The sequence below is a fragment of the Penicillium manginii genome, assembly GCF_028828005.1.
Source record: "Penicillium manginii strain IBT 31320 chromosome Unknown utg000007l:1.0-2284322.0:1.0-2285126.0, whole genome shotgun sequence".
Taxonomy (NCBI): domain Eukaryota; kingdom Fungi; phylum Ascomycota; class Eurotiomycetes; order Eurotiales; family Aspergillaceae; genus Penicillium; species Penicillium manginii.
The window spans coordinates 180,992-204,297 of NW_026643108.1; the positions used below are offsets into that span (position 1 = coordinate 180,992).

Here is a 23,306-nt window from a genome sequence, read left to right on the forward strand (position 1 = left end):
AATATTGGAATTCAGAGTCGCTCAAAATGGTAAAATCGACTGGATTACCGCCAAAATACCAACAGTTCGCAGGTCCATCTTCTAAGCGCCGGCCTTCTCGTGCAACGTCAATCACATAGGGGGCTATTTTTGTTCAGCTATCCGAGCCCATGACTCTCATTTCTAGACAAATAACCCCGCAGCATGTTATATAAGTGACGGAAGATGTCCACCAGCAGTTCTAAGCGCCCGCATCCAGTCCGTCGATGAACTCGTCGTTTCACTTCCTTACTAGCTGCATACTGGTGTTGTTGGCGAGGGGGCCGGCGGTTAACTTCAAGCATAGTCGAAAAGCCGCCCAGCGTCTATTGAGATTTCGAAAAAGCCATATAGATGCAGCCCCCTTTCGAATGGATTCCGATCATCATACTTTCTGTCGGATATCGCTCGTTCACTCACTTAGGCTCACCTAGCCCATCTATACGGCATTGCATCAATAACATAGACTCGAAATGGCTTGAAAGGCGTCATGTTATCTCGATTCTTGAATGTACCCTCGAAAGGTTCTACGACTACTTCACAAACATCCGGTTGGCGACCATTATACCTACGAAAACGAATTTTGATACTTTTCCTTCTCACCTTCGCTGCAATTATTGCCGCCCTCGAAGTACTATATCAATCATCGGAAGCCCGCAATGGCATAGCTACTTCTACCCAAGATCGCCATTACCTCTGGACATATGGACCCACCGCTATTCTTACGATTGTCGCTGCGTTCTGGTCGCGAGTTGAATTCCAGACAAAACAGAGTGCACCATGGCAGGCAATGCTTGAAGGTCCCCAACCGGCTGAAAAAAGCGTGTTACTTGATTATATATCTGATTTGCAACCGGTGGCAATATGGAACGCCCTCAAAAACAAACATTTCGCTGTGGCATCTGGTGTATCATGCTCGTTACTGCTACGGCTTCTTATCATCTTCTCGACCAGTTTGTTTTCTTTGAAAGAGGTTCCCGTTAAGAGAAACAACGTCCCTATACAACTGTTCAACATCTTTAGCGCTCAAGACTCAAAAATAGAGACCGTCGGCTCACAACCCTACGATATCCTCAATGGGATACTCTTCGAAAACGTCACATATCCTATAGGAACATCTGAGAACTTGACGTTCCAAGAATTTTCGGCCCCAAGTCTCCCAGAAAATGCGGTGATAACTACACCGATCAATGGTATGATGGCCGATCTTGACTGTGAGCCAGCTAGCCTGGAAATACGGACTCTCGACTATCTAGCGGATGAAGATGGCCGGTATTCGACAAATTTTGATGTCGGAATATCGACCCCGGCGTGCAAGATCGCCAATATAAGCCTGCTATCGGGTGAAAAAACCCAAACCGCCTACTTCAAAGGGGGCAGATGCAATGGAATCAGTGGATCAGATGGATATCGTATCGTGCTGACGATGGCCGCGCCCTATGAAATCAATTCGACCTCTGCGGAACCCCCCAACAACAGCTCGACTGACGCCAAAAAGACTTGGAAAACGGTACACCTCGGATTAAAAAAGTCGATTTCGATGATATGCAAGCCAAAACTGTCGTTTCTTAAGCTACAAGCCGAAGGCAATGCAACCGAATCGTCTTCCGCTGTTGATATCAAAATAATGGAGTCGGAGGTTGCTAATCTTCCAGGCATAACCGCCGGAGATATTGCCGAGTTTGTAATCAAAAACTCGACAGCAACCACCGGATTCAGACCAGTCGAAGATAGTTTGGAATTCGAGTATTATTCGGCGATTGACAGAGGGTTTAACCTTGGGCTACATCTCATCGATGCAAACCTTACGGTCGATAGCCTGTGGCAGGATGGAATTCTTGAGAGCTCGGGTAAAGCATTTTATCGCTCGATTACAGCCTTGCTGATACACATGGGTCTCACTCATACAAAGCAGTCGACAGCAGTTGGAGTTGCAATCGTGCAAGAAAATCGAGTGGTGATGGTACAATTACCCCTTCGCGGGATGGAGGCATGTCTCGGATTTGGTATACTACTGGCAATTTCTATGATTTTTATTTTGCCGAATACACCAATAGCTGCCTGGAATACGAACCACTTATCTGCAATGGCGGCGATAACAGCAAATAGCACCGCTTTTCGATCAGCTCTCTCAGGCACTGGAGTGACTTCTCACAAGAAACTTCAAACTCGCCTTGTGGATAAGGATTATTTCTTGGAGCCAACGGATAAAGGCACTTCCGTTGGAATTCTAGAGATCGGGCACCGAGAATCACAACCCGACTCTCCATTTGGCACTGAATATGTTCCATGGAAGCCATTCCCCGGAATTATCGGCCGAATCATCATATTTGTCTTGATCCTGTCGGCAATTGCGGTTCTAGAGATATTGCTACATGTTTCACAAAACCAGGATGGTCTCGGAGATGCACATTCGAACGATGAATATATGCACTACTTGTGGACCATTATTCCTGCCCTGATAATGGTGGGAATCGGTCTTTTTTTTGGAAGCCTGGATTTCAACATCAGATGCCTCGCTCCATACGCTCCACTAAGCCGACCAGAAGGAACTGCCTTTGAGCGTTCGATGGGCCTGAGTTTTCTGGATTCACTTGGTCTGACCAATGGTCTTCGATCTATCAGCTCTCGACATTTTGCGGTTCAAGCAACGACCCTAGCTACCGCCGCTTCTTTGTTTCTGACTATTATTACTAGTGGTTTGTATTCAGTGAATGAAGTTCCCACCCAAAGCCAGGCCAACTTTACGCGAGTTGGTGGCTTTCCAGATCCCAGAACAATAGCTGGACCTCAACGCCTGATGAATGAAGCTAAAGAAGTTGACGGTATGTTCACTGCCGAATATATTCTTCAATATAACTTCTCCTATCCTCGTTGGACGTACGAGGAACTTGCCTTTGCGGAAATCTCTATGGATGGGCTTCCGGGGACCGAAAACCTAAACGGTTCGTTCGTGGATATCATCGTACCGGCTGTGAGGCTTGCACCTGTCTGTCATCAATATACAGCCGAAGAGCTGCAACCAAGCTTCCGCTTTTATGATGGGGATGGGACGACTGGGAGCTACTACCTCACTATTAACCAGACCACTTTGGCCTGTCCTGGCAATAACACCAATAGCTATGGCAACATTTCAGTACTCAGTATCCAGGACATTAATCCTCAGCCTTTTGGAAAGTCATTTGAAAGCCAGTGCCACTTCGAAACAGAGAACAATAATGGCGTCATTGGTGCATCACACTACACAACATCCTATGTTTGGGGCTATTTCAACTCAACCTCTATTCAACATATCACCGGCCTGTATTGCATTCAATATGCAGAGTTAGTCGATGTCCGCACGCGTTTCCTCTTGCCAGGGATGGAAATTGATGAGAACAACCCGCCGGTTCCCGACGAGTCTTCAGCCAGGAAAGCAGAGGATCTATACACTCCGATCCCCGAGTGGTGGATCTTGAATTCGAATGGTCAATATCCCGAGTTTGATGGGTTTTTCCAAGATCTTACTTCGGGGAGATACGCAATTTCTGTCGACAATTTTCAAAGAGAAGAGCACAACCAAAATGTGGCTGAAGCAATCCAACGCCAATACAAAATCATCACCGCGCAACAATTCAATAATTATACTCGTGGGACCGCAAACAACAGCATCCAGCATGAACCATTACTTGGAAATATTACGAGTTCAAATCGGCTACGCGTTGTTCAAGATGTGACTTCTACGCGTATTCTAGAAGCGCTTTTGGCTTTCATGCTTGCATTGGGTATTCTGGGATCGGTCCTCTTGAATACAGATCGCATTCTCCCGAAGAATCCTTGTAGCATCGCAGCAATCACAAGTCTTCTAGCAGATTCACAGATCCCAGATGAGTTTCTGAGAGGGGCCTGGGATCCAGATTCCAAGCAACTCGCCCAGACTTTTGCCGGTCATCGTTTTCATCTTGGTTGGTGGGAGAAAGAGAATGAGGAAGGCAGCGAGGCCGATGGAAAATTCTTCGCCATTGATCATGCTCCGACAGGCAAGGTAGTCTGAACACTCGGGGGAAACACCCGCATACCTAGCTATTCCAACCGGGAGTGATTCCAGAGTTGAATGATTACACGCCTCTTTGATAGAACTAAATGATAAAATCTAATTCACATTTGGAACGTTGGAAGGCGAATTTCTTACGACATTCAGAAATTTCCCCAAGAATTACCTAGAAGAGTAATCATTTCGACATTTAGGCTTTTATCTAGACCAGGTTCTTCAATCATCTCACAGGTACCTAGGTACTAGTAGGACTATGATAATAATTCAGTATAAAAACATTCCAACTTCAAGGTTGCTGGTGTCTGTTTACGCCCTGGACTCGGAGAATTGAAGTAGAATATGTTTCGTCTACTCAAATACTAAGCTCAAACAAAGTAAGATGATGTTTGATTTCTCAACCCTCGTATCCACAAATGTACATGAAGAAAGGTAAAGATGGTTCACTGAAAGCAAGAGGGTCCGTCCCAGAGTGACAGGCCCAGGATCGGAAACGAAATAAATGATGAATGATAATGATGCAGAGAGAAAGTAACAACAACCGACGCCAGCGGAGGTTGGGAAGGTCACAAAGCAAGTGAAGCTAAGGAATGTCTGATCTAGGCGTGGTGAGATTCACCGATGGTACGCTTGCGGAAGCGCAGGGCAGAGATCTCATGCGCTCTCTTGGAGGCAGACACGGAAAGGTTGGAACCCTGACCAGCATCGCACTTGGTGCCACTTGCCAGCTGTTGCGAGACAGACCACTGTCCATTGGCACACCGTTGGAAAGAACTACCTGCAACGCAGTTCCACTGACCCTCGGGACTGCAAGCACCGGTAAGAGTACCGGCACTGGAGGAGCCACTGGAGGAACCGCTGGATGATGCAGAAGGAGCCGGGGCAGCCTGAGTGCTTGAAGGAACAGGCTGAGGAGCTGCGGGGGCGGTGGTTTGTGCTGGGGCTTGAGTAGTGACAGGGGCAGGATCCGCTGCAGCAGTTGTTGTGGGAGCACTGCTGGGTTCAGCGGAGGAGCTGGATTCCGAGCCTGATCCAGAGCCCGATCCCGAGCTAGAGCCAGAGCCAGAAGATGAATCAGAGGGGGTGTTGCCAGCAGCGCCAAACTTGGGAGTACCAGAGCAAGCAGCTTGGCCCTGTGGGGCGAGATCCTTTGCATATCCAAGGTATTGGACCTGGGAACCAGGATTGGGGAAGCGAATATCAATACCCTCCGTAGTGGTGCAGTCGTTGACATTGGCGACAAACATGGGTGGGTAGCTGGAGGAGCGCTTCTCGATGATCTTGATCTCGTCGGGGGTACGCTTCTTGGATCCACCGGTAACAGTAACAGGTGCGCAGTTCATGTACATCTCGCGGTTGCCGATACGGTTGAACCAAGTCCAGGCGAGGGTGTACTTGCCAGCCTCAATATCCTCAGGCATTTTGAAATGGAAGACGCTGTCGTCATTCCCGGGAAGATTTGCATCCGCCTTGGCTGGGCAGCCACCCTCGAAGGACTGGATGACTTTCCAATCAGAGTCCTTGGTAGGCTGGCGGTCGGTGGTAAGACTGATTTGGCACGAGCCACCGCCGTGGACGGCACTGCCTGTGAAGGTCAGCTCCTGGCTTGCACCCTGAGCGATGACATTCTCCTTGGTGACCTCGAAGGCGTTGTCACGGAGCTTGCAGGGGAAGTCGCTTCCATCCGCTGCCAGAGGAGAGTTATTCAACGAATCCTTGCTATAAGGGATCGGCATGGCCATGATCATATGTGCGTTAGCCATGGACGCACCGAGGGCGACGGCGAGCAGAGACTGGGTGAACATCATGATGTATATCGAAAATGCTTTTTTTTTAACGGTTCGACTGAAGTTTTTGGAAAATGTAGATCGGATTCGTACCAGACGAACAGGATCAAACAGTAAAGGATTGGATGTTGGTAGTTGCGAGAGCAAAGTGAGCGAAGGCTTCCTGCGCCAACTTATTAGCAGGATGAAAAGAGAATATGATGGTGGAAGAGATGAGATAAAATCATGACGGGGCTGGCGAATATCATCGGAGAATTTTTAGGCAGAAAGGGATTTTGCCGCGGATGGACCCTCAATGGGTCACATCATTCACCAACCTCCCCATTGTGGAACGGGGAGAATGAGACAAACAGGTAACAGCCGCGATTCAATTAGAAATCAAGAGCGAGGACAATACCTTTTGTGAAACAGCAGGAATTGTGAAGGTACAATCCTGCTAATGTTCCTGAGTCTTTTTCAAACCACCTGGGATGAAATGTCTCGGGATGAAGAAGCAAAGAAACAGTGAATCTGTCTCTTTGAAACGTATATTGTTCGTAAGCTGTTGGAGCTTATTGAAGAATGAAATCTGATATCTTGCCACAGGCAGAGACAATCAAAAACGTGTTGATGTTTGTGGAAGCTGGGACGCTTGAAGGAATGTCGGAATCGGCCACAGGCTGACTACCAAGCAGAGATAGAAAGAGAAAGGAATACAGGACTGGCCTGTTTGAGGTTGTCGAACCGTGAAGGAAGGAAAGAAAAATGGATCGGAATGCACGAGTAAAAAAAAGAACCGAGTTGGCGCGGCCAAGGATTTTATATCTAGGTTGAGCCTACAGAGTAGAGATCAGGTCGCAACCAACCAGATGGGCCAGACAGGCCGTGCGCCCTGGCAGAAGAGAAGCGGGATCCATTAGGAGATCCGGGACCTTGATGGAGACGACGAGCCATGGCATGCTGGATGGATGCCAATCAATCGGATACCTCTAAAGTTTGATCATCCTCCACATTAGGCCAAACCAGGAGTATAGATGGCCGCTCGGAGATGGTAGATTATACCAACCAGGGGGCAGCAATGGGGTGGAGAAGGTGACAGTATGTCAAAAATTGCAAGTTGCAGTGTTTCACGTCTTTCCTCTGCTCCCACCTCAGACGGAGGTATGATGCGGTGAGTGGGTGATGATGTGTGGTGAAGGGCAAGTATGGTCCAGCCAGTAAGGACGTGAGGATGCGAGTCCCCGGACCTTGCGATCTGCCAGCTGGTCTCGGCGGCTGAGAAAGTAGCCAACCACCGTCTCGGTACACGCAAGGCACGGTCTTTCGCCGCCCCCTGACAAGTGTTCCACTGCCGCACCATCCATCGTAGGTTTTCCACAACCTTTCCCATGTGTCTGGTCCGGCGACCGGCAATTATGCCAGGGTATTGGCTGTGGGGGAGAGGACGCGTTAGCGCCGACTCTTCTCGTTGGCCGGCTTGATGTAAATCGGTCGGAAGAAACCGAAGGTCCCACTGACAGGGGGTGCTGCAGCTGTAAACGTCTCCGTTTCAGCGTTATTCTGGTCACTTTTTTCCAGTCATGATAGCTCCACTGTGGAAGTTGATTCAAGAGGCATCGGACCTGCGGCTGTGATTGGTATGTCCATGCCAATATGATTCCGCCCTTGCGACCTGTAGAAACCCAGAGGATCCCGGTATGACGCAACGGCTGGAGGCTGCCATGCTGGGGGTGTCATTGTGCTTCTGATGTCTCTGAGTCTGTCACGGAAAAGAGACATCTCCCATTGTACGACATTTTCTTCAAGCCACCCGCGCTTGACGATGCAATCCCGTATCCTCTGTCCCGTGTTCCATGTCCCAGGTCGTGCAGGTTTCGTGATGACCCTGATGGCTCTCCTTCTCAAAAAGGCAAAGCTTTGATACTCGCCTGGAGGAACCCATCATGGAAAATGCGGAGCCAGAAGACGGCTGGGCTGATGGTGGTGCGGTTCTAGCGCGATGGAGATCAAGTGAAGTGGAGATTTCATCGGGGAGGAAGGGAAAGTGTCAACCGAACTTTGTTTGTTTCAGACTTTTCAGGGTCCCTTCACTCCACAACATTCCATCCACTTCGTATATGCGAACATCGAACATCGAACATGAGACTTGACATGCGGATTTCTCATCCGCATCGATATTGTGGTTGTTGTAAGATTGCCAGGCCTTCATCTACGTCGAATCCATGGATCCAATACTCCGCATCCGCGATCACCGTTCCATCAAAGGTTCTTCTAGACGCGTTTCATGTTGATGGCCATCCCCATCTAGACCCATCTTCAACCTGTCTTCATCGCCGCCACCAACGAATGGGATTTCTTCAATTAAGATACCCTGCCATCGCAGGCCCGCATTATCTCGGTTAACGCGAACTTAGACTTGGCAGAAGTGGATATCATCATGAGGCTGCCCAGGGTGGGTTTTATGTCGTTCGCAAGAACTGAGGTAACCTACTCCGTTCGATCGCGAAGCCTGCCGAGGCTTGCTCCAACTCGCTCTCCCAACTGCCCGAACCACGGTACTCCGGACAGTCCGTCTGATCTTAAGATTAAACTATTCCGTATCTAGGGGGCTAAACTGGTCCATAAACAAGGTAAATAGAGATCTATCACTCTCGGACTGCAGGTCACTTGGCAGACAAATAAAACTTGGTGGTCATCGCAATTAAACCATCTCTTCCCTTCTCCTCTTCTCGCATGGCCATGACTATTTCGAGAAAGCGTCGATGGTGGGTATAGCTTCAAAAATGAGCAGTCACAAATCCATGGTAGATGATCGGAGACGCTCGGCGAGGGTGTAAACACTCTTCACAAAGGTTTGTGCGTGACCTTCTTCTGATCTCCTTCTTGGCCTCGACTGTGTTCTGGATGCCATGAACCTGTCGAATTGGCCCCATGGTCACATCGAGAGGAGGCAAAAGTGGAGGATATTGTTGAGTCAATTGACCCTGATTCAATCTGTATGAGATTGAGAATGCTGGATCGTATGCTCCACTGAAGTGGATGGGTCGTGTGGTCCCCAGCGAAACTTCACAGGCGAAGGGGTCGTCATGAATGCGACGACCTTAGTGCGTTTCATGGGCATATTTTGCAGCCTATTCTTCGCCATACTGTACCTCTCAGTAGCACGGAACATGGTTGTGAAGGTTTTCTCCTTCATACCACCTTCCTTGAGTCGTGGGATACTCTGGTGCAACCCAAGACAAGCCATTCCATGCAGGTGGCGCAGTTCAATATAGACTCAATTTCCGTGTGTCAAGTCTATCAAAAGGACCAAGTGAGCGATTTGAATTTTCATGCCAGCATGCTCCCTGAAATTCTTTCGCAGCAAAATCATCTGTGCCCGAGGACTGAAGGAAATATCAAAATGAACCTTGGAACGACATACTAATCCGCGATGCCCCTCTAGTACCTGATAGCCATTCTAGATCTTGAATATCTACAGTGAAGACCAAAAAAAACCCCAAACACCCACATCCAATCACTTTTTGCCTTTCTTCTTCCCCTTTTCAGGGACCGAAGATTCCTCTCGCCGAAAGCCCCCCCTTGACCAAAGCATCACGACCAACATCATTAATGAGTCGGAACCGCGCCGGCCCCAGATGAATCCCGCCGTACCAGCGTGACACGACGACAAGGACATTCCAAACATCCATCAACTGCATAACATGTAACAGTCGACCCCCTGCAGCAGTTTCCCCATCGTCGTCGTAATCCTGCACAACAGTCTCTCCAGAATCGGAGCCTATGGCTCCTCCTCCCCTTCCTTCTTTTGCTTAATCCGCCAGGCGGATATATTGTGCGACGCCACAGCGACCTTTTTGTCCGTAGCCGTTAGATGATCCAGGAATGCCTGCGCCTGCGCAAGATCCTTGACCTGGACGGCTCTAGCCAGGAAAACAGATTTCTTCTCCGTCACGACGTCGGAAAGAATCCAATCAGGAGGGCTATCAAGTCCAAAAGCATCCTTCAACGAAAGGGCCGCAAATTCCTCGTTCGAGACAGCAATCTCTTCGTCGGATTTGTCGTTTGCATTTGAAGATTGTCCGGCTGGCGTTGACTCTGTTGTTCCGGGTGGTTGTTCGCTCTCTTTATTCCCTCCAATATTGAGTTCCGGGAATACCTCCACAGCTTCACTGATCACGTCGAACAAACACACAGCACCGGGCTGCCATGTCCGCTGTATAATATCCTCCAACACATCAACGGCAATCTTGCCCTCCCCGCGCGCCGCAGTCGACGCAGTCCCAAGGACAAAAGGCTGCGTCTCCGGATAAGAAGCTCCAAACCCGATCAGAAACGAAAGGTGTGGTTGGCCAGGGAGCTGGAGCGTCACAGTCGTTTGTGCGGGGTCATTGGAGGAGGAGCCGGTGCTGCCCAGGTCTAGCGTGCTGGTGGATGTGCTCGCCGACCGACTTATTGCAATGGTGTCGGGCTCGTATATGGCATTTATAGCCTCGATTTCCTCGGCCAGGTCCCGGTTCGGCAGATCGTCCAGCTGTGACATTGTGCCCGCATCTGTTGGAGAAGGTAGAATTGCGGGCTGCGGAGTTCCTAGATTCTGTTTTCCCCACCTTTGTTGGCCATCAGGCATTCAGGCATCAAATTCTCCATGCACAGAAGGCTTCTAGAAGACTTCGCTCCAGGGTAGGGACAAAAGTACACTTCAAGCATTTGACATGGTTGATTTGCTTTTTCTATCGGAATAATATGACTAATGTGCGTTTAATTACTATGCAAGATCCCTCTTCAAATGCGCCGCAGCAAGCTCCACAACCGCCCTCGCAGTCGCAGTCCGCCGAATAGGTTCAAGCATAACATAATCATGAATCTGTCCGTCGGCCCTTAAGATCGAAGTATCGACCCCATTCTTCTGCAGGCGTAGTCCAAACGCTTCGCCCTCGCCAATGAGCGGGTCGGCTCCGGAGAGAAAAAGTGTCGTGGGCGGGAACTGGGCTAGCTCTTCATCAGACGAGAAGCTCAGCGGTGAGGTGAGCGAGTTGCATCTGTCCGGCTTATTGGGGATAAAAGCATCGATCATCCAGTCCATTGTGCGTTCTGTAAGATATGGCCCCTCCTTGAAGGTCTTGTAGGTTGTGCTCTTTTGGTGGGTGTCTGTTACCGGGTAAAAGAGGACTAGATGGGCGATTTTCAGGGGGAGATGATTTCTCTGGGCGAGATGGACCATTGCGATGGCCATGTGGCCTAAGAAATTTGTGTCAGATTCTTATGTGTGGGTAATTATGGGCAGAGGCGAAGGGGGACTTGCCACCGGCACTGTCGCCTGCAAAAGACATGGTCTCTGTTTTCAGGTGGTGCATGTCGCCATGTTCGACCATGTATTTCAGTACGGCAAATGACTCTTCGAATTGACTAGGGTACTGCTTTTCTGGTGCAGGAGAATAGTGTGGGAATATCACTGCAGCTCCCGTTTGGCGAGAAAGGTCTTCCATCAAGGAGCCGAAAGCACTGGGGCTATATGTGGCATGGGATTATTAGAAAACATATTTAGTCCTGTCGGGTGAGAAGTAATACGCACCTCCCCATGATCCAACCGCCACCATGAGTATAGAAGATGGATGGTATATCACGATTGGCATTTTCAGGTCGAAAGATGACCGTCTTCACCGAGCCAGACCCGAGAGGAACGTCAAAGTAATCCTGGGCTATGTCGGGGGCTGGAACATACTTTTGAAGAGTTTCCAGGGCCTGTCGTGCATCTGATGGTGTTTTTTCGTAAAGAGGCTGGCCTTTGGTGAGCTCGCCAACGAAGTTTTGGTTGATGGGGTCCAGGGCGAGGGTCATTCTGGCGTTCCAAAATAATACTAATATAGTAACCTTGGAAAAGGTATAGTAAAAGAGTGATACAATCAATATTAGTACAGAATTAATGAGAATAACTATCATATTCATACTTATAGGCCCTGTTTTATTTATACTAGAGCGAGACGTCATATATAACTCGCCTCGATCGCCATCTGGGGTCTGGGCTTGAACGGACTTGTGGCGATTGCCTCGCCACCTCGCTACTAGTAGTTATATACTACTACTACTACTACTACTACTACTACTACTAGTATTTCAACCTCTCTGTTTTGAATACAAAATCGAGCTTACACCGCTGAGAGGATATTATTGATGTATTTTTCTTTCTTACTTCGATTTGAAGCTACCCAGGTGTGTTTACTGGACTTTGGGGGTTCAAGTTGCTGTGGAATTTATTTTTCAAGGCTTTCCGGTGATGTAGTAGTATACCTGCTAGTTATACTGTTTCAAGATGACTATTACACCATCTGCCATGTACAATGGGCACTTGCACCATCACTTTCAAGTTTGCTAATCACCTGGGCACTGGGATAACAAGAATCCAAGTTGTTGAAGTTCACTTTTGGAAGGGTTTGGTGAACTTATCTTCGGTAAAGAAAAGTAAAATTGGAACTTATGGCTTGACTCTTCAATTAATCAAGCAATCTTGAATGGAACCCAGTGGCCCAAACTCTCGGGGGAGCTTTCAGCGTCTCAGCGGCTCAGTCAGCCTTCGTGAACAAACTGCTCAAAAATTAGCAACAACGACCCCTGAAGTCAGCCCCGGGGCTTTAATTGTAACGGTAACAACACAGATTCGCGAAGCGTTTCCCGACGACATAGATGGTGCTCTGCTTGCGTACATGGCAGGCCGCAAAGCCGGTCGAAATGGTTGGATTCGCCTGTCTACTGAGTCTTTTTACTCCCCTGGAACAGACTTCATGGCTCGAGTGGAGGCGCTGCTTTTGCTTGAGTAGGATGGTTCGAAGAGGAAATAACCTTGGAGATCGACGGGGTTGATAACTTGAAGACCATCAGGTTACCCTTAGGGTAGTTAGTCACTGGCATAACAAGAACTTGAAACTGCCTGGAGTTCACTTCCGAGTCTGCAAATGATAGGTTAATTTATCTGCATGCCAATGCATCAAATAAAAGGTAATTCGAAAAGAAATTGTTCTTTAATTCATCAGAGGTTTATCGCACACTAATCTACGTTTGTATTCTTAGCAGTTAGCACCCATAAAGTTGATCGCAGACCCCGATTGCAGATTCTGCATGACGACAGTATCATCTTCATCCAATCCATCTAGATCTTTTCGCTGCCAGAAAGAGCGGAACCCCTCCACCAATCTCTTAGTAAACGGTGCCACATCCTCTGCATCCATCGGCGCAAAAGCAATGCGGATATACTTGTGCGCGGATTCAGCAGACTTGGGCGTCGCGGCAAACATACTACCCGGACCAACCAGACAAAGGTGCGGCTTCTTTGTGAGATGAATCCAGAAGGCTTTCGATAGTTTCTCAGAACTGAATTGCGATCGGAGCGGGTGTGTGTCGAAAAGAACCTCCACCCACGCGAACATGCCGCCCTTTGGCCAGACGAAGTCGTACATCTGGACGCGATCGACAACCTCCCAATCATCGACATGGTCAGATTGTGTGTCCTGGAATTCCGAGTTCTGGTGGAATAGAAACTTGTTCTCTTCTAGGATGGTGCACATCGATTGCATCCTTCTTTCGTAGCCGCCCCTCAGCCCCTCGAGCCAGCGGACCCAGCCGTCCATCTGCCACCCATTGCCATCTGCTCTCTTTGAGACACGAGCTTCATTTTCATTGGGATGTTCCCCCATAAGAGTCTCTGCCACTACAGACTGGACAAATCCGGAGGGTTGTTGAGTTGTCACCTCTGTGATACGAGCGAGGCGCTCGATGAGAGCGGGCTGCGCTGTGATCCAGCCAAGCCGACTGCCCGGAGCGATTGTCTTGGAGAAAGTGTCTAGTCTGATTACTCGGCCCTCGGTATCAATTGATAGATACGAAGGGACTAGAGAGTCCAGAAACGCGTAGCCTGATGACCTGCCTTGTGCATTGTAGTTTCGATTGTATGGAGTCTGTTGGACCGTGGCGCCACGATAGTGTGCTTCCATTTCATAGGCGGAGGGAAATTGCAGGTTCCAGTACGGATCATCTTCGACTATTAGCACATCGTACTTCTGGCACAGGGCGTATATTTCTTTGCGGCGTTCGATGGAAAGGGTGCCTCCAGTGGGATTTTGACCAATGCTGTCACCCGCGGTTAGCATTATTGCTTGGGTTGGGAGTCAATTGACATGTAGAAGGAGAACTTACGTTACGGTGTATATGATATGTGGTCGACGACCTCGTCGAAAGTCCCAATTTTCCAGTACGTCTTGAAGACCTCCCTTACCAGCAGCACACATTCCTTGTCCATCCATTGCGACGCCGACGACATTCAAACCTCGAGGTCGGGCAGTTTGGATGGCATTCATATAGGCGAACTCCTCACATAAGACACCTTGACGCTGTTGGATCCAGTCCCGGTCGGGATTCCAGACATCAGTCAAGAGCTCAATTGCCTTTGAGAAACCATCGGTATTTCCGCAGGAGAGGATGATCTCGGGTCCTCCTTTGTATGGTACATTGGGATGAAGATGGTCTCTCGCAAATGCCCGGAGGAACGAGGACAATGGCGGGTATCCTTCCGCGGTGCCATATTGTAGCGCCGTTGTTAAGTCGATACGACGGGCGGGATCGCTAGATTGGACTTCCTTGGGAACGGTTACTCGGTCCGATTTGGCGTTATCCTTGTTGGAAGGGTGCAGACGTTGCGGTCGGGCGACAGTGGCCTCGAGAGTGTCGTAGGGGAAATAGGAAGGATGTGGCAATCCTGGAAGCATAAGGTTAGCCATGCGAATCGGAGGATTTATTCTGGGACAATGGACGATACCGCCGGCGAAATTGGCAATGTTTGAAATCAGGAAATATTTGTAGAAGTCCTTTATTTTGCTAATGTTTCGATTCTTGGTGGCATAAGAAAAGTGGTGGGAAAGGTCCAAAGGTGGAACTGCCATGGCTGTCATGATGGTCGATCGCTGCAGCTCAACGGTCATGCAGGTGGCCCCGTTGAAAAGTTTAGATGGAGATGGAGAAAAGCAACAAATGGACCGGGCCAGGTGGCTACCATATAGCCTTGATTCTGAACTCGATAGACTAGTCTATCCTAAGGTATTAGATTGAATGATGATTTCTAATCTCGCCATTCATCCCCGCTCTCTCTAACCGGGGGGAGTCCGTGTGCTTGATAAGCGGACCGTTTTATGTCCCGCTCGCCGAATCATAGTGGAAACTTGGAATTTTGAGAGGCTAAAAGTGATATCTGGTGTACCGGTTACGGAGTACCATGCGAAGTATAAACCAGATTGATAAGGCCGCATTGAGGTTGCCAAGTCCACCTGGATATCCCCTGTCAGTCATACGAGCGTCGAGCCTCGATCATCGATCATTGATCAACAGAACCCTTGCGGGGAGAGGAGAGGATGCATGTTGCACGGCCTTGCATTAGTGTGCGGCTTCGTTTTGAGTTTGAAAATTGTATACAGTTTCGTTCCCTGGATGTGAAGAGTAAAGAGTGAAGTTTGATCAGGGGAAAAAGCAAAAAGAAGACAGCTACTAGTAAGGTATAACTCTCAGGGTCGGAAACACTGGCAGACATGGGGAAAGTCCCGTGATTGACTGTCACGAGTGATTGTGGCCTTGTTGCCTTGTTGCCTTATTGCCTCGTCGCCCCCCCAACTCAACACTGGCACTCATTTCTCTTTCTCTTCTCTTCTTTCTTATCCCCGCATACATTCTCTTCTCCCCCATTAGTCTCATGATACACCCTATTCATTTTTCAACTTCGATCTTTTAGGCCCCCCCCCCGGCATCTTGGATTCATGGCTGGCGTTCCTGGTGATCTTCAGCCCAAAGAATCCACTTTGGAGATCTCCACCTGACTAGCGCCCCGACCGCTCCGGCCTCCGACATCATAAGCCTCGACATTCATTCGACTCTCTCGGTCTTCATCCTTCTCCGTTCTTTTGATCTTCCCACCCAGCCATGATCGGGGAAGGTCGTGACGAGGCTGCCCGCCTCTATGTGCCTCCGCTCCTCGAAGATGACGACCGCATCGCCGATCCCGACACTTCCGAAGATCTCCCGCCGCCTGATGTCGAGTCCGGAAGCCCACTGCCTATTTGGCTGCAGGAGTCATCCAAGTCCTTTCGTTGGGGTTGGGTGCCTTTGCCCCTCAGAAAGGCCGGTCGCGCAACTGCAAACTGGATCAAGGGCCCCGATCCGCCGCACATGCTCCTTTTGAAACCGCTATTTCCGCGTATCCAGGAATTGCCGGTCCAATATCTTGACCGCTTCTTTCCTAAACGGAAACAAAAGGGTTTACTTCTGGGCTTGTTATACCTCTCGTGGTTTCTGCCGTGGTTCCTGGTTCTCCTTCACTCACGATCATCCGGCTATATCGAGGGATACGGCCAGCTGCAGACTCTCTCATGTACGACAAACCTCTGGTATGTATTTTTAACGAGCCTGATGCGATCTATATTTGGATACCTCAAACTAACCCGAAAACAATGCAGGCAATTCGATAACGGGTGTGGTTTGAATGGAAATGACTGCCGTCCTTTCTCAGAATCAACAATTGCTTTTCGATGCCCCGCCAATTGCCGCGATGCGAAACTGCTGGAACCTCATGTCGTTGGAAATCAAACAGTGAATTATCGAGGACTGGTCATCGGAGGGCCATCTCCCCAGTCACCAGATACGGCGATCTACCGGGCTGACAGCTTTGTTTGTCAAGCGGCTATTCATGCTGGAGCCATCTCGAACGACGGCGGCTGCGGTGTTGCAAAGCTAGAAGGCGCTGCACACTCTTTCCCGGCAGTGAAGCAGCATGGTATCAAATCTATCGCCTTCCCGTCCACTTTCCCGAAGTCATTCAGTTTTCTTCACCCGTCTTCATCGCAAGCAAACTGCCCATCGGATCCGCGCTGGCCGCTTCTTGGTGTCACGGCTGCGGCTGTTGGGGTACTCTGGCTTTTCTGCACATCACCCCCAATTCTTTTCTTCAGCACTTTTTTTATGGTGTTTTGCCATACGGGACTGGTCGCCGACCCTCCTTCGTATCCTTACCTGGCCGATCTCGTCTCCACGCTGTTGTCTCGACTGCTGCCCGCTTCATTCGTTGCTTACGTGCTATACAAGTTTTGTGCGGCACCACTACTGAAGCCGATCAGCTCGCCTATATACCAGCTGTCTAAGCTATTCCTATATTTGCCTGCACTCTTCATTGGTGCTTTGAACAACTATACCTTCGCGCGGTTGATTCCCCTTCAGCGCCTGACCCCCATGGATATCCAACAGCAACCAGGGGCTAAGCTTGCACTGGCATTCGTCATTCCAACTGTACTCACAATCATTCTTACCCAGGCATGGCAGATCCGCCAAGGTGGACTGTTGCCTCGCTACTTGAAGATATATGGTACTATGGTCCTGATTATTCTCATCCTTCTTCCACTCCCTGGTCTTCGGCTCCGAATCCACCATTACATTCTCGCCATTCTACTCCTGCCTGGCACCGCCTTTCCGACACGCCCTTCATTGGTTTATTCGGGTCTGCTCCTTGGTCTCTTCATAAACGGTGTTGCCCGATGGGGATTTGCCTCCATTATCGAAACCCCAGCCGCGCTGGGAGAACTTGCCTCGGGGCGCAGCGGACATGGCTGGTGGGGCACTGCGTATCCTAACATCACGAACAGCTCTGTTGAGATCTCCTTGCCTAAAGATGGCTCTGATGCCGCCCATTACGGTAACGGCAACATAACCTTCCATTTGTGGGAACCCGAGCGAATGGCGAAACTTGATGTGGATGGTATTTCAGTGTTGCTTAATGATGTGGAGCGCTGGCGTGGCTACATTGACGAAGAGAAGCACGGCGAATTCACCTGGCACCGTCATGGCCACGACGGTCTGGAACTGCGACAGTCGTCTCTGCTTGATGTCGATGAAGATTCTTCCGAATTTGAGACTCAATCTGGCTCTCTTCGAGAAAGTGACTCAGATGATGACGACCCTATGGATATTTTCTTCCGCTTCGCTTTCCTTAGGGGTGCAGAGGCAGGCTCCTACGGACCAACTGGTGTCTGGAGAAGCGATGGATCTTGGATCTCGCCGGGCCCTCCAAAGAAGTAGAGGTGGTTTTTTGCTTGCATCCATCCTTGGCCATTACGCTTTGCCGCTCTGCTGGATAGAACAATATACAATTGGTGGTAGAGGTGCTGAACGCGCTCCATCCGTACGAGCGGGTGGGCGAATTGGATTCACTACTCTCGTTTACGAACCGATATGCCGAACGAAGATACCATGACTAGAGCTTGAAATCATCAAATTGGAATCCTTGTATATAGTACTTCATACTCTGAATTTGTATAACCTTTGTACTTATTACTACTTTCGCTATTCAAAGCTACTCCACGGTATGCCCCCTCACGTGATCGACAGCCCGGCCAGGCAGAAGCCCGGCGCCGCCCGCTTGTTCACTTCATGTCCTCCCAACAGCGGCACCCTTCCAGGACTCGAATCCTGAAAAAGACTCCTATTCCATCTGTGGCAACTCACCCTGTCATGGAACCCGCGGACTCCGACCGCGAGGTGCTGAGCACCCTAGCCCAACGAGCGGTATGTACTCCACTTCCCCGGCCGGAGGAATTTGGCGGACCGAGTAATTGGCAGCTGACTGTGCATGCATGATTCAATTAGTGTGACCAATGCCGGACTCGAAAGGTAAGCCTTTTCCATGAATGAGATCGGAAAAACATGAATATTAACAACCATCTCCTAGATTCGATGCGACAAGCGTCCTCCCTGCTCCAATTGTCGCAGCGCAAATATTACCTGTCGATCGACGGGCGAAGGCCAGAAGCAGCACGAACCCCGACGCCGTGTGCTGATTTCCAGCCAGTAGTGCGTACCAATTGATCTATTTGGGGCATTCAGTTGATAACATCTTAACCTTTTTCAACAGTGAGAAAAAGATCGATATGATTGGAGAGCGGCTGGGGGGGCATGGAACGATCTTTGCGCGAGCTTTTGACCACAACTCGACAGCAAGCATCCCTATCAACCCCGAAGCTTCGTAGTTCACCAGGAACCCCCAGGCGAAATACCCGCCCACGATCTGCAGCAAAACACGACCATGTGGAGTCAAAGGGCCCCAGTTACAGATCTAATCCAGCTATCGAGCAGCATGACTCGAATTCCGGATTCCAAGATGGCTCCTCCCTGTCCGCCCATTCAGCGTATGCAAGGGAGTTTCTTGAATCGGCCGTATCGCATGGAACCCCCGAGATGTTTGCGAGTCCAAAGATCAGCGAAGCACTTGCGTCGCTGAAGCACATTGTCGATATGCAAAACAGGAGACGAGATGGTGATGACCAGAAAAGCTCCGACTCGAAGCATGATAGCCGACTAGGTGTCAGGTGTAATATCTATGACTTGGAAATGCCACCTCTGCCGATTGTTTTGGATTTCATTCGGGTAGTTAAAGGTATGATAAAGCTTGATCTAATCCGATGATCTTAATTTGAAACTAACATTCTGGAAGAAAATCCACCATCTTTTTTTTCTGGTTGGATTCCCTTCTTGACAATTGATTATTTTGTTGAGAAATGCCAGGGAGTTTATTTTGCCACTGATGATTATTCAGAGACCACTTTCATTATCACGAATTTCTGCCTCTATGGTATCTTTATGGAGTACCAGACTACTGAAATTGGTCAACTTAGCAAAGACGAATACCGCTACTATGTACAGCTGTGCAAAGACAATCTCGAGGCAGCGCTTGGCAATTTGAATATTTTAATGCCCGCCACCTTCGATTCTATTGCCGCGCTAGCCCTTGGGGTAAGTTTTATGATTATTACCACGCACCCACGGGCAATAGACTGACAAACACAGGCGATCCACGGAATTGAGATATCAAAGCCGTCTGTGGGCTGGACTTTGGCCTCCACGGCCATCCATATGGCTCAAACCCTGGGATATCATCGCATATCGTCAATGGAGCATGAGTCACAAAAAGTCCAACTTCAAAGACAGAATCTATTCTGGGCATTAGACACCCTTTTGAATGTACTGTCTTTGCGATTAGGCAGAGGATCCGTGGTACAGGACTACGATATTACTATACCTTCACCATTTACCTCCATGGCACGTGTTGAGCATTGGGGGCCGATTTTTGCTCTTTGGTGGAAACAGGCCGAGATCCAGAATCGAATATACACCAAGCTGTATAGTCCTGCAGCATTAGGTCGGCCTGAGAGGGAGCGAGTTTTCCATGCACGTCAATTGGCGGAAGAGCTACAGTCGAGCGTCATTGAACCTTTCAATGTACGCTTTATGTTGCACCCCGGGTGATTCACAATTACTGACCTTTTTACGATAGAATATCGTTGCCAATGGTGCCAAATTCTCCGAGATTGACAAGATCTATGTACGCTCAGACGAAGTCAGTCGATATGCAACCTTGACTTTGATATATCGAGCCATTCCAGTCCCACCCGGATCAGACTCAGACCTAACATTCATACCCGAATGTATCGACTCCGCTCGAGCGGCTTTAGAAGCTCACCATATGTACATGTCCGACTTGAAGGAGACGGACGAGATGATGCGAATATCCTACCTGCACTGGTATGCTCTTGAGACTTAAAGCACTGATTTTCTAGAGCTAACTTAATAAAATCTGACAGGGCCGTATTTCTCGCTCCATTCATACCATTCATCGTCATCTTCTGCCATGTAATCGCAACCTCCGACCAAAAGGACCTCTCCCGCCTTGAGGACTTTATCGCCTCTCTGCGCCCCCTTTGTCGCTTCTCCCAGTCAGTCGACCGACTACACGGTCTGTGCGCGGTACTTGGCTCAGTAGCCCGGCTCTACGTCGAAGCAAAAAGTCGAGATCAAGCCGGCGAAGACCAGAGCCTTGCATCCGTCGGGCAAGAGTTCGACGCTTATCTTAGCGCCCTGGGTCTAGCACCAGGAAACATAGTCCCAAGTGCCCAGACATATTACCAACCTGATGGTACGCCTATGCAGATGACCGGTCCAGATACGTCGCAGCAAGGTCTCGGGCTATCTACGCCGGCGTTCCAACATCAGACTGAAGGGTCGATGTCCACTGCCGAGATGTTCCAGGCAGCACAGCTGGGCAATTGGTTTTCGAGCAATCAGCATATGCTGGGGCTGCTCGAGGAAGATATCTTTCAGGTTATGCCGAATCCGTAACTACCGCACTGAAACAGGTTTCAGGGTCCCTCTATTCTGAGAAAATACTCAACACGTTGGTCATTGGCTGTTTCGTCATGCGCCCCGTCTATACAAGACCTTTTGCCACACAGAGCATAATATACCAACCCAATCTCCCCTTTCTACTTTTATTATATGAAAGATATTCTCGTATCAGCAATTCTCGTTGGGAAAATGACATACGTACCCAGACATCCCCACCATGTGTCAATAATTCTACTTGTCAGCAGTGGGATAGAATCATTCTGACATATGGGGTAGTATTGATTGCGGGGTTTGGGATTGGGGGCTATTCAAAACCGGAGCCAGTACATTCTAAAAGGTGGGAATCAATCTTACTCATACTAGTAGTTAGTGGCAAACGCTCTTCTTCAAAAAGTAATTCCTAGGCTCACTCACCGTTCGACTGGTATTTATGGAGTCGGATACCGCAACTGCGAGATATCAAATACTATGCTGGTAAATAGATCATTATGCAGGCACATTTTGGACCCTGAATCGGATCGTTCGTGGTGAGAGCACCATTTTATTCAGCCCCCAGATGCTTTTTGGTGCTTAGCAGTGGGGCGGCCCCAAATATCGGAGACGACACCTGCTATTCTGGAGGATCGACAGTCGGGGGCGCACTACATGAGACTAAATCAGGCTGCGATCTCCTGGTATCTGGGGGCCGTTGGCAATTGCCAAGAATTGTGGCTTTTTTTGCAGCCTCTATACTCTGTCACTTGGGAACATTGAAAGCGTCATTATTCTGGATCTCCAGATGAATATACTCTAACGAGTATATTTTGGGGCGGGTGGCCAACATGCTTGATATGTGCAAAGTGTTATTTTGACCGAGGCATTGTCTTGAATGCGTACTAGTAGTATCTTCGAGGTATTTAAAGACTCCGGAAGACGCATCTTTTGAATAACACAACAACCAGCTCAATTACATTCGAATCAACCAAATTGCATTTAAACTTGATCATAATCTCAATCTCAATCCATCTCTTCCACCAAAACAAACCTTCCATCATGCACTTCACAAAGACCTCGATTCTCCTCGTCAGCATCCCTGCAGTCCTCGCAGCCCCCGCCGCCCAACAAAAGCGCGGAGATACCTGCACACTCATGGGAACCGAAGGAGTTAGTCAAACTACTTGCGGAGTAGCGGTAAACTGCATTGCTGCTACCGGAAGCCTCGTACTGGAGTGCACAAACGGCGTCAAGTGGGACAACAACAAGCAAGAGCCCATTAAGCAAACAATCAAGGCATCGGACACTGGCCTCGACCACGACATTGATTGGGACCAACAGTGGATGACTGGTGGCTATAAGTGGTGCAATGCTGCGTACAATGGAGGCGATAAGGTTGATGGAAAAGTTGACGACCCTAAGGTGTCGGGTATGTTTGGTGAGACAGATGATAGCGATACTTGCGGTGTTACCTTTGATATTTGAGCCGGGTTCTGTGAAGGTGACGCTTGGGACTTGAAATTGGACTGGTAAAGCCAAGGGGAAGGGTTAAATGTGAATATCTTGCATTGATTGTATTTCTTGAGTACTAGACTGCGATGAGTATTGTCTATTATATGGCATTTTCGACTGGAGGTTCTATTTTCCCTGGTCAATTAACATAACTTCGTCCTCATCAAACATATTACTACTAGTTGGCTGGTTGGCAAATATTAACCTTGCGTGATCTGGCCCTTCTAGACCACCTGGAACTGTTTTGATTTAATAGAAACATGGCGTGTTTACCCAGATTGTCCTACGAATATTGTAGAATTAATACGACAATGGCAATGCTGAGAAACTAATTGGGTTGAACATTTCTCGCTTGAGTCTCCTAACCCACGTATCACTATCAGGAAGTTGTCATTTTTTAATATTATGTGCAATCCGGATAAACCACACATTTTAATGAAAAATAGCCATGTGCAAGGGATTTCCTTGATTATGATGTTCCGAGGTCAGATGCTTGTTATACTCGCTCTCTGGCTAGTCACCATGGCATCATCTAGCCCTACAAACATCACCTCGAGATGGGCAACATTCTATGATGATGAACACTGTTCCGTGAAACCATGAAGAGCAGTCAGCATGGCCAACCCAGGATGTCTAAATGAGTCTGGTAGGAGGCCATTCCATATGCGGCATACCGACCACAGAAAATACTGGTTGATAGCCAGCCAGACGCAAGATTGCCCTTGTCAATCCCCTTGCAAAACCATCACCAATCACCGAAACGGGCCTTGCTTCAAGATTGAGGGAGACATAATTGGATGATC

General features: G+C 48.9%; 9 protein-coding genes across 9 annotated transcripts; 4 read left to right on the forward strand and 5 right to left on the reverse strand.

Moving 5' to 3' along the window:
• Positions 1–508: 508 nt before the first annotated feature.
• Positions 509–4,051, forward strand: N7533_009990 (DUF3433 domain-containing protein; the record flags this gene model as incomplete). The annotated part of the gene is made up of 1 exon (XM_057106640.1): positions 509–4,051. The coding sequence occupies one exon, from the start codon at positions 509–511 to the stop codon at positions 4,049–4,051; it is 3,543 nt and encodes a 1,180-aa protein (XP_056955857.1).
• Positions 4,052–4,647: 596 nt separating this feature from the next.
• On the reverse strand, positions 4,648–5,856 carry N7533_009991 (lytic polysaccharide monooxygenase AA11 family protein; the record flags this gene model as incomplete). The annotated part of the gene is made up of 1 exon (XM_057106641.1): positions 4,648–5,856. The coding sequence occupies one exon, from the start codon at positions 5,854–5,856 to the stop codon at positions 4,648–4,650; it is 1,209 nt and encodes a 402-aa protein (XP_056955858.1).
• Positions 5,857–8,803: 2,947 nt separating this feature from the next.
• On the reverse strand, positions 8,804–9,061 carry N7533_009992 (uncharacterized protein; the record flags this gene model as incomplete). Its single annotated transcript, XM_057106642.1, has 1 exon — positions 8,804–9,061. One exon carries the CDS (start codon positions 9,059–9,061, stop codon positions 8,804–8,806), a length of 258 nt encoding a protein of 85 aa, XP_056955859.1.
• Positions 9,062–9,595: 534 nt separating this feature from the next.
• On the reverse strand, positions 9,596–10,357 carry N7533_009993 (uncharacterized protein; the record flags this gene model as incomplete). The annotated part of the gene is made up of 1 exon (XM_057106643.1): positions 9,596–10,357. One exon carries the CDS (start codon positions 10,355–10,357, stop codon positions 9,596–9,598), a length of 762 nt encoding a protein of 253 aa, XP_056955860.1.
• Positions 10,358–10,423: 66 nt separating this feature from the next.
• Positions 10,424–11,655, reverse strand: N7533_009994 (alpha/beta hydrolase; the record flags this gene model as incomplete). The annotated part of the gene is made up of 4 exons (XM_057106644.1): position 10,424; positions 10,584–11,055; positions 11,123–11,325; positions 11,390–11,655. Coding segments are annotated over 4 exons (942 nt in total).
• Positions 11,656–12,878: 1,223 nt separating this feature from the next.
• On the reverse strand, positions 12,879–14,756 carry N7533_009995 (putative aromatic amino acid aminotransferase; the record flags this gene model as incomplete). Its single annotated transcript, XM_057106645.1, has 2 exons — positions 12,879–13,938; positions 14,005–14,756. The coding sequence occupies 2 exons, from the start codon at positions 14,754–14,756 to the stop codon at positions 12,879–12,881; spliced, it is 1,812 nt and encodes a 603-aa protein (XP_056955862.1).
• Positions 14,757–15,774: 1,018 nt separating this feature from the next.
• N7533_009996 (LCCL domain-containing protein) lies at positions 15,775–17,919 on the forward strand (the record flags this gene model as incomplete). The annotated part of the gene is made up of 2 exons (XM_057106646.1): positions 15,775–16,238; positions 16,308–17,919. 2 exons carry the CDS (start codon positions 15,775–15,777, stop codon positions 17,917–17,919), a joined length of 2,076 nt encoding a protein of 691 aa, XP_056955863.1.
• Positions 17,920–18,351: 432 nt separating this feature from the next.
• On the forward strand, positions 18,352–21,012 carry N7533_009997 (uncharacterized protein; the record flags this gene model as incomplete). The annotated part of the gene is made up of 8 exons (XM_057106647.1): positions 18,352–18,405; positions 18,569–18,690; positions 18,752–18,862; positions 18,951–19,273; positions 19,331–19,629; positions 19,684–20,115; positions 20,171–20,418; positions 20,478–21,012. 8 exons carry the CDS (start codon positions 18,352–18,354, stop codon positions 21,010–21,012), a joined length of 2,124 nt encoding a protein of 707 aa, XP_056955864.1.
• A 1,038-nt stretch (positions 21,013–22,050) lies between these two features.
• N7533_009998 (uncharacterized protein) lies at positions 22,051–22,476 on the forward strand (the record flags this gene model as incomplete). The annotated part of the gene is made up of 1 exon (XM_057106648.1): positions 22,051–22,476. One exon carries the CDS (start codon positions 22,051–22,053, stop codon positions 22,474–22,476), a length of 426 nt encoding a protein of 141 aa, XP_056955865.1.
• Between the last annotated feature and the right edge of the window lie 830 nt (positions 22,477–23,306).